Below are 17,460 nucleotides of genomic sequence, written 5' to 3' on the forward strand. Positions count from 1 at the left end.
CAAAACCTGAAAAACTGGCCATTTGCTATTTGTGACATGGTTGTGATGCAATCTTATTGTTCCCAAGGTCACATTGCTACATTTGTGAAAGGGAAGCGCAATGAGTCTGTGCACAGACTTTTGTTTCAGAGTGTACATGTTTTGTCTGCAATAGAAAACCATGAAAATCTTTATTTTTGTCATGTGTTTATGCTACCTTCTACCCGTGCAGCCTCAAGACACAGATCGTTGTAAGTAAATGGAATACTACTATTAACCATAGTCATGTAAAATATTGTGTTATGTTGATGTTTGTTGGATTTTATCTCTAGCTTGATGTCTCTTTTCCTTTTGACAGACTCATATTGTGAGAGCTGTCTAACAGCAGCACATGGTATGCTGGATTCAACTTGTCTAAGAGCTTGTGAAGCTTAGTAGCATACAGTAGCTTCCATTTATCCCTTTACTTCCTTTAAGACATAGAAAGCAAATAACTGTGTATAATACTGCTTTTCAGAGATGGAAAAAGTCATAAAAGAAGTTCAAACTGGGAACAGACAGTCAGCGGTAGAGAGGCTCCTCAGAGGGCAATTATGTGAGAAACTTCTAACTTACAACCATGATCGTGTCCCCAAGGACAAAATGAAATCTTCTTGCAAACACTTGTTTGGTAAGCTCAAGATTAAATATCATTAATTAATGGGCTCATATGAAATAATGATTTAAAAGGTATTATATTTCAACAACGGACAAATTTATAACTTCTTCACAAATCTCTCATCCAGATTCTCATCATGACAAGTTCCATGATGTTTTAATGAAAACAGAGCCAAAAAATCTGGACGTAATCCTGTGTTATGAGCAGTCTCAGGCATGTGTTGGGGTCAAACGCCATACTTTTGAGGTAAGCTTTGGATATATTGCCAGTTATGAAACATCATTTTTCTAAAAAAAAAAAAAAAAAAAAAAAGACTGAGCCTTTCATATCATTTCACTTTTATACAGGATTCCAAAGCCGCTTTTACAGAAACTGATATTGATGCTTTACTTCGAGAGAACAAGGAGAATGTGCGCATTGCTCAGCCTATACATACAAGTTCATCTAATGACAAAGGAGATGAGCTGTGAAACAGGAGCATCACTTTGCTTGCTACAATGTACTGTGCATTACAGTGTTGTGGATGTTATTAATAAAGAAGCCATTAAAAGATATGATCCACCATCCACAGATGAACAATCTCCTGTTATTTATTTATTTTTTTCGTTTTTTTTTATATGAGAAATAGGGTCCTGTGATCTTAACACTTTAACACTTTAATGCCATATGTATCATATCTGATACATAGAGTTTCTGAGACTTTTACATCACTTTATGGTAAAAACTTGGCTCAAAACCTTGTTGTACACAATCTGATACTTGTCTTCTGCCCCCTGGTGGTTACCTTTTGTATTACATCAATTTTAAAATATCACACGGTAATAAAAAGTAATATGTAGGAGCCAAAATTGTGTTAAGGATATTTCAGATGCTTATTGTAGATTACAGTGTTTACAGAGTTGTCAAATGCCCTGAAGTAGGCACTATGTATGCTCTTTGCGACACATGGAAGAGCTATGTTCTGATGTTGGTGCGTGGATTAACAGGTGTGCTGTGGTATAGAGAAAAACGGGTTTTTGACCTTCATTAAGTCATGTTACTGAAAAGACTTTGCTACAGTAAGTGTCAACTGAAAGATGTTGTGAAACCCAGGAGAAGCTTGGATGTACCAACTGAAAAATACTTGGAACAACGTAAAATAAAACCACAAACACAATGAGTCTCCAATGATATGTGAGGAAGGAAAGGTAACATATTTAGGAGTCAAGCAGATCTAACCTAACCTGTTAAAAGTTAGGAGTGGCTTTAAAGTAAGATCAGTGGTTGCCACTACAATATACAAATTTAAGTAATAATAATAATAATAATAATAATAATAATAATTATTATTATTATTATTTTACATTTGGTTAAAAGGCCAAATAAATTCTTTAAATGAAAAAAATGGACTTTCTTCCCCGTGGGTCAGGCTTTAAAGGGTTAAATGTTATCTTGTTATATGTAATATTTCTAATGTAATAGAAGTTTTCAGTAGAGTGTAAAAGCTCAGAAAAACATTGTATTGAACGCTCAATATTGAGGAAGACACAGTTCATCAAAACATGTTTCCAGCACAAATGTGGTACTCTTAATCCTATACTGTCCAACAAGGCTTATATCACCAATGAAAGAGCACACTTTACACAAAGTACAAGAAAATTTGCCTTTTTATCTCTAAGACCTTGACTGGATTAGACAATGAACCATTGCTGATATACAGCAAGTATAACATTTGGAAAATTTGTCCCAAAAGAGCAAAGTTCACACATACTCTTATACTCAATGTTTATGGGTGAACTACATGCATGTTTTAACTCATTTTGTGATGTTTTACCATTGTGGTACATAATATTATCAGCCAAAACATTTTTTAACTTCAGGGTAAAAAGATTACATAATAATATTGAATCTACCCAGATAGTAAACAATATTTAACCCAAATTTGGCTTTGACTTACAGCGTTGACACCATGTGAGTGTGACTGACTCAGTCATATGATCATCACTTGTGGCCCACAAGACAATTATTATAATCTATGTACCACTATTGACCCACACAACACATGCTTTAATCCATATGAAAGCCAACAACCTACATCTGGACAAAATACTTACCTTAACCAGTGACCAGGCTGGCAACTCACATGTGGACCACATCTAGCCCACATAAAACCTGCCAGTGTTGAAACTGAGCCATAAGTGGCAAAAAGTCCTGGATTAGGCCTGCGATCTTGGTAGGCTCTTCTTTTCTCACTCTTCCCCTTCCTTCATTTCCCCATGTCAGGTACAGCATACACATGTAACTTGCCAAAATAAAGAACAATACTCAGGTATCAAGGGGGGGCTTTAAATCCAAAAAAAGATGTGTTTCCATTATGTGCACTAAGATCCTGAGATCCTGTTGGCAAAGCTAATTTGTTTGGAACAGCACAGCAGCCAGACCGTCATTCTGCTAGCTATGATGCTGGATAGGACAGGGTTGACGAAAGAGAGAGAGAGAGAGGGAGAGAGAGAGAGACTCACAATCTAATCTTAGGAACATTATATGAGCTCATGCTGTGCTTGCATGACACGATTGATTGGCCATGCTGAATTGATTTGTGCAGATTTTCATAACCTACAAATAAAGTGAGGCCAGGTTATAAATAATAATTAAATAAATAAAATTAGCAAGCTATTAAAATGATGAGGCTGTGGTGGTTTAAAGCAGTAACTTAATGCAGAATATTTAGAAACACAGAAATATGTCCTCACAGAACCTGCAAATAATATGCAAATGTCTAAAAAAATACAAAAATACTTGAAGCCAACTAACCTACATCATAGCGTGTTTATTCAATGGTGGATAATAAATGTGATTAAGGTTAGTTTTCGAGAAAGATTTTCTTCTCTCTGCCATTTTGTTTTACCGGTTTCGTTGCCGCTTTATTAAACTTTTTGGGACTGAGGAAATTGTCTGAAACAGCTGATGAGGAAATTTTCCAGACAGCGTGAACAGGTCGCGTGCTGCTACGTATTGGAACGTGGCCCGCCCGTCCACGCGCTGCTGTTACTAGGAGGCGCTGTTGGAGCCCGGAAGAGTTGAGATGGTCAAACCGAGACGGAATGTGAGATTCGTTGCTAAAACCGCTATCATGCGAGTCTCTGCAACTTTAGCCAGCGGCTAACACTCACCGTGAGGAGAAAGGAAGGAAGACAGGCTAGTTATTTTTCTCCTTTGTGCAGGTATGAAAACGCACGGTTTATCAGCTGTTATTATGCATGGCACATCTGGACAAAAACGCCTTTCTAACCTCAAAAAATGACAGAAAAAATCAGATAAATTCTGCCGTACAAATGATTTATAATATAAGCTTGCTCTGTTATAGCGAGACACAAAAAGGAAATCATTCCCACCTCTGTTATGTTGTCATTCGACTGAATCAGCGTGGGGGTAGCTACTATAAGCAGGCTGCTGTGGGGTTACAGCATCGGAAGGACCTTTGGTTGAATTCAAACCTCATCTATGGGTTATAATTTGACAAATTATTACATCAACAGTAATTACAAAGGCGTTTTAATCGTTTAATTTAATCAATTAAACAGCGCTCGTGGGCTAACGCCCTGTTACATTATCTGCCTGGTAGGGTCTGACTATCATCAGAAATAGAAACGGTATTGATTACACACACGATTCTGATTATATTTTCATGAGACACGAAGAGTCACCAACCAGGTCTAATAGACAGGAATGGGCGGAATGTGATGAGTGTGATAATAAAACACAAGCGCAGACAGACTCTCTTTTGTATGCGATTTATCCTGTTTTTCCACTTACAGTACGAGCCTAGGTCAGTCAAACCCAGTGTAGTGTAAGCTCACATTTCCACAGAGTTGTGATATATCCCCCATTCTCCATTTGATTCTAACAGCTGGGTGACGAGACTACATGGTGTGTTTTTCCTGCCCGGAGTGTGGATGCATGGGTGTCCAGAGATGGAAAGCTATGAGGAGTTCTGCCTGCGGAGTCTGGCTTTACTGCACGAGGAGGGGAAATTCAAGAAGAAGACGTGTGAGCCACTATGTTCCCTAAAGACTCTTTCTGTCATCGACTTTCATGGAAGAGCTGTGCTTTCACCTCTGGTAAGGGAAAAAAACGCATCAAAGCTGATGCCCAGGAGCAAAACAAGATGAGGATTAACCAATTCCAGTTTCCTTTTCAGTAGTACAGAGAAACCATAGCTAATGGATAAGATATGGACTAATACCCATGTCTAACGTTTTGTTTTTACCACATAGTTACTAAACTAATCTGTAACTCTCCTATTTTATTTTATTTTATAAATCATAATTCGGGAGTAACTGTTTACATGTCACTAATGTTTATTAATAGTTGAATTTTACATGTAAATTATCTGAGTTTGTATAGCTTAATTTCATTTTACCCATGCACTTTACAACTTTTATGATGAGGGTTGGCAGTCTAAATTTCATTGTACTTGTATAACAACAATGAAATTGATTGATTTAGATTTATTTAGGAAACTTACAATATCGAACATTGACAAACACTGACATAGATGACCTAACAGATCTTTCTAAAGCTGATATTTGGCTTGTTGTTGCAGGGAAAACATGAGGGGTATCCATAATATTAAAAAACAACATTCTATTGAGTGGCGCTTGCTCTGGGGTCCTCACTTGTGTTTTCCTGTTAGTACAAGACAAAATGCCTACTTTGAGAAAGGTCTATTAAATCAGCAGTTGGCAGAGAAGAGGGAGAGAAAGCAATTGATGATGAGGAGAATCAGGGCTGTTTGAAAAACCCATGTGCTCGTGACTGCTGACAAAATGAGTTCTCTGGAAGAGCCACATGACTGTGTGAGGCTCTCTGCTCCATTAAAGAAGATTTAAAAATATACTAGGAGGTTGACTTCTTCTAGTAAATCAAAAGAAATCTAATAAAAAACATTTTTGTCTTCACAAACAACAAATTAAATATTTTTTAACCAGGAGTCTGTGGGGTAGCAGAAAAGATGAATGGATGCTGAAATGTGTTTTCTTTTCCAGCTGAGTACAGAGCAGCGCACCGAGATGTGTGGCTACAGATTGAAGGCAGTCCAGTTGGAGCTTGACAGACACAACCGGGAGAGAACGAAGCTTTTGACCCGAGTTCAGGGCATACTGGATCAAACTCAGGTCAGCCTCAAAGTGTGGTCCTGCTCAGTGATACAGTGGAGTGTTCCAGTGGGAAAACAAAATGTTTTAAAATGTCATATTGCATAGGTTTGCTTTATGCATGGGAAAGAATTATTGAAATGCCACATCCTCTATTTTACAATCTTAACAAAAACACAACATGTCATGTTTTCATAAAAACACAAAAACCTAAAAGCTCTCATCCATGCCTCGTTTTTAAAACAGGTCTGTGTGCCAGTGCCATGATGTGGCAGTCTCTGGTGAAAGTTGAAGCTTTAAATAAAAGCAGTTTGATTTAACTCTTCCCCCACTGGCCTGTGCTATTTTTACCTCCTTATATAGCCCTGTTTTCTTAATATCCAAAGCACAGCATTTGCAAATAGTCTGTGCAAGTGGTAGTACTGTGCAAAACATCCCCTTATTTCTTTATATGCAAGGAAGATAGAAAATAGGTACAGTGATGCACTGAAAAGTGGCAGCATTAATAGAGACAACATAAGGAGTACAAAAGGCAAAAAACAGTATGACTCTAATGAGCTTGAAAGCCAACAGTTCAGGCTGTGTTTATTCTTAGACAAGCTTTCTAAGCTTTGTCCGTTCTGTCAGTGGGCTTCAGGAATAGTCCTCCAGGCTTTGTGAAGGACTTGCCAAAGTTATTGTTATTTGCACTTTGTTCTATTTTCTGCCAAGATGATCCAATACTGCTTCAGTAATGTTAAAGATTCGGGCTCTGGGGAGGATTCATCATTCCATTGGATCAATTGATTTTTCTGTAACTGGCATACCTCAGTTTGTGTAATTTGGAATACCTCAGCTTTTTCTCCTTGTTTCTCTTCCTTAATAATGACTTGGACAGCCGCCATTTTCCTGTTTCTTAAGGACTTTCAGTCCAACCTTTCAGTGTTGTGCCTTTTTCCTTATTTTTAAGCACATACTGCACACCTGTCTTAGACATGCCAAGTTACCAACTAATATGTCATTAGGAATCACCTTATTGGTATAAAAGTACCATTTGTTTGTCTGCCAAGCTGTTTAGATGCAAAAGAAAAAGAAATGGGGAAAAAATTATGTGCCTTTGTGATAGACCAAAGATGCAATTTCAAATGTATTCTTTGCTAAGTTTTCTGTTATTTATAGATCCATCACTGAGTCATTCCTTGAGTTTGGTACCTTTTTATGCTTAAATAATTCATAGGTCAGTGTTATGTGGTCATAATTGGTCCAGTAAATGTAGAAAAGGCATTCATGTTCAAAGAGAAACTTTAAAAGACCCCCAGAAAGTCTGGAGAACTATTGGACAGAACCACTTTAAAAGATTATAAGAAAGTCTTGCTGCACAGAAGCAAAATATACAGAAATGAGAGCTGGTGTGCAGTACTTTGGTGTTTTTAGTTCATTTGTATGGTACTTCGGTGTGTTTTGAAGTAAAAAAAAAAACAGGAAATATTTGAAATGTAGACTTTCAGCTGTAATAAGCAGGGTCTGATAGAATTTGTGACATTAACAGTTTAGAAGTTACAGCTGTTTTTCCATTTTCACAAGCTCATATCAAGCTCATTGTCTTGCTCAGGTGCAAGTTCCAAGTACAGAGGATGACAAGCTTCCAGTTTCTAAACCTGCAACAGTCAGTGGTTACACCTTGGTGACTGATTCACCTGGACTTCCTAGAAACCCTGGATTTGGACCTCAGGTAAAAGAGTCTGTGGTGTCAGGCTCTGAGACCCCAGTCCTCAATGGTTACAGAACAGAGGAGGAAGTAACAGTGGAGAAGCAAGAGAAGAGTGAGGAGGAAGAGGAGGAGGATGAGGACATTAGTTTGGACAGCCTTCTTAAACGATCAAGGGAATATGTGAAGCGAGAGCAGAGTCAGCAGGCAGTTGTCCACAGTATCACCCAAACCCCACCTGAGACCACCAAAGAGGAAAAGAGCTGTAGCACCATGAGGGACATGGGTGTTGAATTTGGATTCAGTCTTCACCATAGCCCACTTGGCCATCCACCGATCCAGTATCAAGCTTCGTATGAGCCCAATCCACAGAAGTCTGTTTCCCTCTCAGCAAGTAAACCAGAACGGTATGCATGTCTTCCCACTCTGGAGTCCAGCATTAGTCCGCATCAGCTTAGACGTAAACCACGGCCGGTTTCCACCGGAAACATCCATATTTCATTTCCCATTGGCCCAGCAGACCTTATCCCTCGAAGCCCAGGAAGGTCAGGGGAAGGTGCTGGCATGGCAGATTGGGGAGAGGCTTTGTCAGCGGGTTCATCATCCACTAGTCTCTGGGTCTCCGAGGGGAGAGATGCAGCTATCAGGAGTGGCAACCATCAGTCCAGTTACTGTGGTACCAGTCCAGTACAGGAGCACGAAAACCTTGTTAGTGCCTCACTGCCCAGCTCAATGGCACACCCAGATCATATGACTGCAGGATTTCGACGACGCTGTCACACGCTGGACAGCCAGCTTAATACCTACCAGTCTATAATGGAGCATTTAGATCGCAGCCAGGAGAGGGTCCCTCGCTTCATGGCAGGTGTTACATGGTTGGGTCCAAGTCGGCGGGCCCCCACATCCCCATTAACCCAGTCTTATGAGGTAGAGAATCACTCAACATCTCTTCTGAGGGCCCGTTTGAATCCTGACTCAGTCACGCTCAGGATGGAGACTGAGGACCCTCGGGGGCCAAGCAATGGCAGGAGAACACCAACAGTCCTCAGAGGGACAGTCGAGACCATCAAGACAGGTGAGTTTATGTTTACTGGTTCAACAGATTTATTTATGTCATGCTCCTTTTTTATTTATTTTTTTAAAATGCAAAATTTCCTAAAGAAGTTCTGTCTTCCTCATTGTAAAGTCCTTTTTAACAGAAAAAAAACTTTAAGATGTTAAGATATAAAGTATTTCTATCTGTACACTAACAGAGGAGGCACAGTGGCGAGCACAAGCTCTGGAGGACAAGCAAAGGCACCTAGAAGAGGAGCATGCCTTGCAGATATCGTTGCTCCTGGCTGAGCAGGAAAAAGAGCAACAGCGCCTCTGTCTGGTCAGCACATGCATTCACACAGTGTCTGTTGTAAAGGGAACACAGCATGGTTTCCCACGTTTTCTGGCTTATCTGCAGTGTTTAAAAATATGTTATTACCTTAAATGGTACTGAAAGCAGGAAAATCTTTGTTGTGGTGGTTCATTGTGCTGTTCAGCTTCATAGTCTGGAACCAGTCATATACTGCTGGATTTTATCTTAAGTTTTGCCTGAAAATAGTGTTTTTATTTGAAGTAATTTATGGTTTACAACCGGTGGTAGCTTTCTAGATCAGATGTGCACATTCACAGTCAATATGACCCCTTTCCTTGCCTCGTTTTTGAGCCGGCAGCAATTCAAACAATCGGAAGACACTTTACCAAATCTGCTGGTTTTTCAGGAGGACAATTCCTGCAGGAGAAAACTCTTCCTTGTTCTTAAACAATTCCAACCTTTTTGGAACTATGATGGATGCAAGTCAATCTGTAGGTGTCCCAAGCTCAACAATTAATTCAATGGAAACGATCAAGCCTTGTACACTTTAGATAAGAGTAAATGTGCAGTATTTCACCATTTTCTGCAAATTATCATAAAACACAAATTATGGTTTTTATATCCAAAGTTGTGGAGGTATCAAACTATTTTCCTTGATTCTCTCATTTGTCTTGCTCCTGAGTAAAACAACACGACTTAGTGCATTTTTTTTTAACGTAATACTGTCTTCTTTTGTTCACATTTATAGCTATTTTACTTCATTCATGTTTGCAGTTTAAAAGCAGTGACCGTTTTTTTACATACAGTATGTTTGTGTTTACCAGCTTGAGGAGACAGAGAGAAGACTGAAGGAGCAGGGAGGTGGACGGGGAGATTCTTGTGGTTGGAACTGTAGGTCTGTGAATGGTAGCTGCCCAGTCATGAGCCCATCCTGCCCAGGACTGAGTCCTATCCACACACCATCTGAGCGATCGCCTGGACACAACATGGGTATCATTTCACTTACTGCTGTGCTGGAAGTGTTTAAATCTGTGGTTACAAGACTGCATGTGCTAATGTAGATGAATAACAGAACATTAACTCTGAGGAAACAAGATCAGAGTCATTTTTGTAATGTAATGTGGGAGATAATATTTAAAATATTATAGTTCTACATCTGCATGGATACACTGAAGGTGTCTGTTTTTTCTTCCAGTTTTTCCCAGTCCTGTCCCCTCTAGTGTGACCTCTCCCTCTGTCCAGCCTCCTGTTTATGTATGGGGCTCCACTTGGGGGGCTAACAAACCTCGAGCAAGGCTTAGCTTGGTAGGTATAACCTCAAAGAGATACTTATATGTTATGATATATGTTATGTTTTCATTTTTCTAGAAAACGCTCAAGTTTTAGAAGACTTTTTTTTATTTTTAATTGAGTGGTAACTTTTTTAGTTTCTTAGTAGCAAAACCAATCACCTTGGTTGCAACCGATCACCTTGTTGGCCTTGTGCCTGGCCGTGGCTGCAGCAAACCAGTCTGTTATGGATGATGTGAGGATGGATTTGATGATGGCTGTGTAGAAGTTCACCATCATCTTCACTGTTGTTGGCCTTCTTGGTGAGGGAGCTGATGTTCTGCTCCCATTTGAGCTCCTGGGTGATGGCGGTGCCAAGGAAGGACTCAGCAGAGGTGTTGCAGATGAAGACAGGGGAGAGAAGGTCTGGGTTCTTTATGAAGTCCACTATCATCTCCACTGTCTTGAAAGTGTTGAGCTCCAGGATGTTCATGCTGCACCAGGACATGAGATGGTCCATCTCACTCCTGTAGGCCGACTCGTCCCCATCAGAGATAAGGCCAATGAGGGTGGTGCCATCAGCAAACTTCAGGAGTTTGACAGACTAGTGTCCAGATGGGCAGCTGTTGGTGTACAGGGAGAATAACAGAGGAGAAAGGACACAGCCCTGGGAGGATCCGGGACTGATAGACCAGGAGACATAGACATGCTGACCCATCCTCACAAACTGCCGCGTGTTTGTCAGGAAGTCTGTAAATACCTGTACATGGAGTCCAGCACATTCAGCTGGGAGAGCTGGTCTCTGAGCAAAGCTGGGATGATCGTATTTAATGTAGAGCTGAAGTCCACAAACAAGATCCTGACATAGAATCCTGGAGAGTCCAGATGCTGGAGGGTCATGTTAACAGTGTTGTCTACAGATCTGTAAGCGAACTGTAGAGGATCCAGGAAAGGGTATGTGATGACTTTGAGGTAGTTTCAAAACAAGGCGTTCAAAAGACTGTCAGGCTTGTCCCATTGTCTTTCAAATTGGCAGAAAAACTCATTCAGACCTTTGGCCAGGCACAGGTTGTTAGTAGAGTGGGGGCCGCTAGGTTTGTAGTTTTTTTCAGTCCTTTTCAAGGCAAGGCAAATTTATTTGTATAGCACATTTCATGTACAAGACAATTCAAAGTGCTTTACATAAAACATTTCAGCAGGGTGCAGAAAGCAATACAAGTGCATTAAAAAAACAAAGATGAAAAGAAATGTAATTAATGAAATAAAAACAGAATGAAGATGCTAAAATAAAATAGATAAAATGCAAGAAATAAAATTCCAATGTGGGGAAAGACAATATTAAAACATAATTCCAGCTTAAAAGAACCAGATGTAAATTTTGACTTTTAAATAAAAACTACTGAAATGCAGCAGAGAACAGGTGGGTTTAAACTGAGGCTTTCCAGACAGAGGCAGCGGTGTTGGTTGAGAATTGTCTAATTCTCTCACAATGGAGTGATATAGCTCTTCTCCATGTCTTCTCTATGTCTCTTCTTCATGTCTCCATATCTTCATCTTTTTCTGTGCCTGCTGTTTGTGATTTGCAGGTTTTGACTGCAGAGCATCAGAAAGCATTTTGTCGAATTGGCGCCATCATTCGCGGCTTCCTTATACGTAGACTTCTAAGAACAGAGAAGGTCAAACACCTGCGTCAAACTGTCGTGGTGAGATCAAGATCTTACATCCATGCAAGATGAGTGCGCAAAAAATGTAGACACCAACATCAGCAAGGTCATTTTTACTTGAATGAATAAATCATGATCTTAGTGGCTGACTTGTGTGCGTGTGTCTCCAGGATACACAGGAGTTCATCCGCTCATTTCAAACTGAAGCTGCACAGAAGAAAAGCACCTACTCAGCACAAGATCTCTCCCTACAGGAGAGAGTCAGGGCCCAGGTATGACTGTAATTACTGTGTATAGACAGCAGAGATCCTCCTTTCTCTGTGTTTATAAGGTTTTCTTCTGTCTCACAGTTACGTGCAGCTCTGTATGACATCCATGATATCTTCTTTGAAATGCCTTTGGAGGACCGCTTAGTACTGCTGCAGCAGGACAGGGAGCTGCGTACAGAGAGGAAGCTACGAGACCTGGTAACCTGAGAATACAGCCTGGTTATCACACATACCGTATTTTCTGCCCCATAAGGCGCACCATATTATTAGGCGCATGCTAAAACATACAGTCTACAAAAAAAAAAGGTAACGGAAGCAAAACAGTGAGTTTAGTTGAGCTTTATTCTACTATTTAACAATACACTGACATTATTTTTTTAATCAATCTTCTCCCACAAATCCATCAAAGTCCTTATCTTCTGTGTCTGAATTGAACAGCTGGGCAATTTCGCCATCAAGCATGCCGGGTTCCCTCTCATCATTGTCGGAGTCAGTCTCGTTGCCAGGTGGCTGTTCAGCAATGATGCCGGCTTTCGTGAAAGCTCGGACAACAGTTAAAGCAGATACCTTAGCCCAAGCATCCACAATCCATTCACATATGGTGGCATAACTTGCGCTGCCTCCCAGTCTTAGTAAAGGTGTGTTCGCCGTCTGTCATCCATCGCTCCCACGCCACTCGCAACTTCACTTTGAATGCTCTGTTTACACCAATGTCCAGCGGTTGGAGTTCTTTTGTTAATCCTACTGGAATGATGGCAAGCTCCGATTTCATTTGCTTCACTTGGTTTTTCACAGTAGCGGTGAGATGGGCGTGCATGGAGTCGCAGATCAACAGGGACGGTGATGTGTGAAAAAAAACATCCGGTCTCTTTACATATACCTCTCTTAACCACTCTCTTATTTTCTCCTTGTCCATCCTGCCCTTTTCATTGACCTTAACGATGACTCCCGCTGGAAACTTTTCTTTTGGCAGCGTCTTCCTCTTAAAAATTACCATAGGTGGTAGTTTCTGTCCATTACCTTGGCATCCAAGAACAACAGTGAAAGCCAACTTCTCATGTCCCGTGGTGCGTATTGATACCGTGCTGGTCCCTTTTTTCTCCACAGTATGGTTCACAGGGATGTCAGAAGTGAGGGGAACCTCGTCCATGTTTGTGATGTGGCTGGGCTGGATCTTTTTGTCTGTAATCTTCTTACTGCAGTAGGTGTGGAAGATGGCCAGCTTTTTTTTGTAATCCGCTGGCAGTTGCTGTGCCACTGTAGTGGATGGAGAGATGACGCCGTTTCATAAACGAAAGCACCAAGACGGGCCTCCTTGAAAGTTTTCGATTTTCAATTCTTGTGCTATTGTTGTTGCCTTCAGTCGAATGGTGACTGTAGAGATGTTTCTTCCGGCTATTCTTTGTTCAATAATCCACTGTTCAAGTTGGACTTCTAACTGTGGCCACTTCGCTTTGTTACCACGGAAACTCTGTTTGGTCTTCTTAACTTGGCGCAGTTCATTTTCTTGCTTCCCCCACTTCCAAACCATAGCTTCATTGATGTTGAATTCTTTTGCAGCTGCTCCATTCCCATGTACAACCGCATAACTGATAGCCTGTAGTCTGAATTGTCCGTCGTAAGCATGTCTCTTCACTGGTGCCATTTTCGGGGGTCCTTAGATAAACAAAGCCTACCTTTAATATACCGGTACCTGCCGGGGGCGTGGCGGAGGTAAGCGTACATGCTGAGGCGCACACATAAGGCACACCAGGTCATTAGGTGCACGGCTGATTTTTGAGAAAATTTAAGGCTTTTAGGTGCGCCTTATAGTGCGGAAAGCTAAAATTTATCAGAAGGTGAACAGTCTCATCTCACGAATGCATTTCTTTTGCATTTCTGGATGTCCAATAAAATGCTACCAACAGATAAATATGACAAGACTGTAATTAACACAAGTTTATTCATATTATACTTTGGTGATAAAGTTTTAGACATTTACCAGGATAAAAATGGTTTCTGATGCCAGTGTCCGTTTGTTTATTATAAATTAAATTATCCTCTGCAGGAAAAAGCCAAAAGCCCCAAAGACAGAGTGTCTCTCTCGGCTGCCACACAGAGGTCTCTGGACAGGAAGAAGAGGTAAAATAGGAAGACTATCAATCAGTGTGTTCGATATCCTTTCTTATATCTTTGGTTTTACTGAAATCGGGTGATCCACTGTTTTTATGTGCTTGGTGCTCCTTCAGGGTTGGTGACTCCCCAGCGCAGGTCAGAAAGATGCAGCACAAGCCAAAGAGCCCCACCACCAACAGGTGCCAGATTTTTCTTTATAATTTCTTTTTTCTTTAATTTTCTCTTTGTCTGATTTAAACTTTTTTGTCCACCTTTTTTTTAAATCACATGTCTTTCCTTTCTTTTCCAGAGTTCAGAAGTCAAATCAAGGCCAAAATTCCCCGACTCCAGGCCAGCTGAACCGCCAGGGGTACGTTTGTATTTCTATATATTTGACATTTTCCATTAACATTAGACATGGCAGTAAATAAAGGGATCAGTTCCAACAGCGTTTTATAATTAGCATGTATTTGATTGAAGCACTTGCAATTATCACATTTTTTAATATGTTTAGACTTGTTGATCTGTCAGTTATTAACGGTTGAACGCCTTTCTGTTGGGGATTTATTGCACTTCAGTTGAAGCACAGTTGTTATCAACTTGAGGAATATGTGATCCTGTACTTTACTTGAGGCAAAACGCTTTATATCGTATGAGAAGCTGCACACACATTTCAAAGTCCTTGAGTTAGAGCTTCTCATTAGAGTGTTATGTCATAGAAATCCATATCAGCCTCACCAGCTGATTACACTGTGTTGAAGAAAACAGGGGTGGATGGGAGTAGTTGCAAATACTGAGTGATAACCAGACAGATCAGCTGCTTCAGCTGCATCACAAACATTTTAAAGCAGTTTAGTCTCTTTCATTTTAGTCATATGTGAATAAAAATGGCCCCGTGTCGCAGATAATTATTGCAGATAAAACCAAAAACAGCTGATCATATGTGAATTTAACTTAGTGCTGCTGTGTGTGGTAGGAATATTACATCAAGTATATTAAAGGGAATATACTTGAACTTTACTTGAGTAAACTTAATGAATGTATGTGAGATAGACTTTGCTGTAGGTGGATGTATGGATGCATAACAGTGTATGTCTTTTTTTTTTCAGGAGCTGGTACAGAAAGACTCCAGAGGAGAGACTAAAGCGCTCTGACAGCCTGAAGAAGCAACACTCTCTGGGTTAACACGTGAAACATCTCCTGAACTGTGAACTTGAATATTTAGTCTATTATCCTAAACCTTTCACCACTTACACTCTCGTGAGAGCTGCTAACTATATGATTGTGTTCAAGGTACTCAAATTCAAATGATTGTATTCACCACCATGCTTTAGTCCACTGATGTACACCATCACAGTGCTGCTGTTTTGACTGTTGCCACCTGCTGAAATTATTCTGTTAAAAACTAATTGTTTTGCCAAGACTTGCCATGTGACCTGAGCACTCGGTAGCTAGGCAAGTGTTTTGAAGAAAGTAGGAGTAACTGTGCTAAAGAAAGTAGCCGTAGAAGCCAGTAGGTCAGAGCTAAATGGAGACCTGTGCCTGAGAACTATGCCTTTGCTGTCTCTAATATTAAGCATGCTCATATTTATCAGCTGTATTCATTAACATGAAGTGCTTATAGTGGTTAATAAATTGCAAATATCAGTTTCATGTTGTCACAGTTGTCATTAAAATAGAGTATTAAAGTGTGAAGAGTTTATATATTTTTGTTGAAGGACTTTGAGTACCTTTGTGAGCTTCTTGAGTTCTTGGTGCTAAGTTTAAAATATTTTGAGACATTTCATTCAGTGTGTTTCACCATTTTGCTTATAACCTATGGCAAATGGGGAAAAAAAATTAAATACTGTATATTTGTTTACACTTTTCAGTGCTGTTACATGATGAGATGCACAGCAGATATTCAGTGTAAGTTTCTTTAAAAACATACTGAGTAAAGGTAAAGAATAAAGTAATAGAGTGATGGTAAAGAAAATATTATCTAAGTACATATTGTTGGATTGCTACAGTCACTTGTTCACTGCAGTGCCACACTGATGTAATACTTCACTGTGTTGTTTTCCTCTGACAATGCTGTCTTTTAACAAAATGCTTATTTATTTCAAATGCCACCTTGTTGTGTTTTATATTGTCAGAATAAATTCAGAATTTGTTCACATTTATTTTGAATTTCTGGTCCTTAGTTAATGATGAATGAAAATAGTTTACAGTGAAGCTGTTTGGAACCAACAAACTACACAAGAGAACAATGACAGTGTGAAAAAATCCTTTATTTCATGTTGGTCTGTGCTTAGATCATCATTTACACAATTCTTACTGTTAACTTCATCAGTTCTACCATAGAATAACAAGAGAGGAACAGAACATCACTCACATCATTCTGGATGAAATTATTTTAGTATGTGGAGTAAAACTTGTACATGCCTTTTGTATGACATGGCGCAGGCTTTATCAGCACATTAAGCCCTTCGGAACGAGGGAATAATGGGCTTCATCATTATGTTTGTTAACAGTAACGTAATGCCACTGAAATATATTGTCAACCAGTATCAATATACTGACCCACAGCTTTTATGTAAAATGCACAGAATATTTACAAATACACTAAATGAGTTTAAAGTACAGACAAACCAACACAACTAATCAATAAAAGATAAATATCTGGTGTAGACATGCAAGAAATACATATTTTACCTAATTACTCAGCACTAAATGCTGCATCAGTGTCTTTTCTCTCATTTCTTTTTTTTATCAACACTCAAACAAAATTATTTAACTGTAGAATGTACTGTGCAAATACCCTCTCAAAAAAAAAGGAAAAAACCACACACACAGAAATTATAATCGTCGTTCTTTTTTGCAGACATGAGCTTTAAATGCCAACTTCCATCGTTTCTACTGTTGAGTAAACTAAAGACTCCATACCATGCTGCAGCATCTGAGCTGTGCAGAGACTCTAATATCTCTCATATGAGTTTGGCAGAGGTACAAGCCAACCGTCAACATTCATACATTTACACCTGACATCATCCAAATAAAAAGCTTTAGGCTGTTCGGTCCTTTTAACTCTTACAAAGATCATCTTTGATGCATCATCATGATTTATATATTCCAACCGTTCTTCAGGTTCGATGTCATACATGTGAGCAACAATGATTGGTACAGCTTGGCACAAACACTTGGATGTGCAGCTGCAGTTTTCTTTAAACAGTAACATTAAATGTATTTCTCCACAGAAGCCATTCCTGAGTCTAACAGCACTGTCTGCTCTGTCTGACTCTTTGCAGTTTGCTGAGCTGTAAACAGTGTTTCCTTTCTTGAAGCTATTGAAAGCTTCTGCCCTTCTGACAACAACTG

General features: G+C 39.7%; 1 protein-coding gene across 1 annotated transcript; it reads left to right on the forward strand.

The window, feature by feature from the left end:
• Window positions 1–3,660: 3,660 nt before the first annotated feature.
• Window positions 3,661–16,265, forward strand: LOC121633903 (centriolar coiled-coil protein of 110 kDa-like). The gene is made up of 14 exons (XM_041976229.1): window positions 3,661–3,840; window positions 4,527–4,737; window positions 5,665–5,793; window positions 7,364–8,534; window positions 8,713–8,834; window positions 9,632–9,797; window positions 10,003–10,112; window positions 11,663–11,779; window positions 11,911–12,012; window positions 12,091–12,207; window positions 14,057–14,130; window positions 14,238–14,303; window positions 14,414–14,473; window positions 15,213–16,265. The coding sequence occupies exons 2-14, from the start codon at window positions 4,573–4,575 to the stop codon at window positions 15,286–15,288; spliced, it is 2,475 nt and encodes an 824-aa protein (XP_041832163.1). The 5' UTR covers window positions 3,661–3,840; window positions 4,527–4,572; the 3' UTR covers window positions 15,289–16,265.
• The last annotated feature ends 1,195 nt before the right edge of the window (window positions 16,266–17,460 follow it).

The sequence above is a fragment of the Melanotaenia boesemani genome, chromosome 2, assembly GCF_017639745.1.
Source record: "Melanotaenia boesemani isolate fMelBoe1 chromosome 2, fMelBoe1.pri, whole genome shotgun sequence".
Taxonomy (NCBI): Eukaryota; Metazoa; Chordata; class Actinopteri; order Atheriniformes; family Melanotaeniidae; genus Melanotaenia; species Melanotaenia boesemani.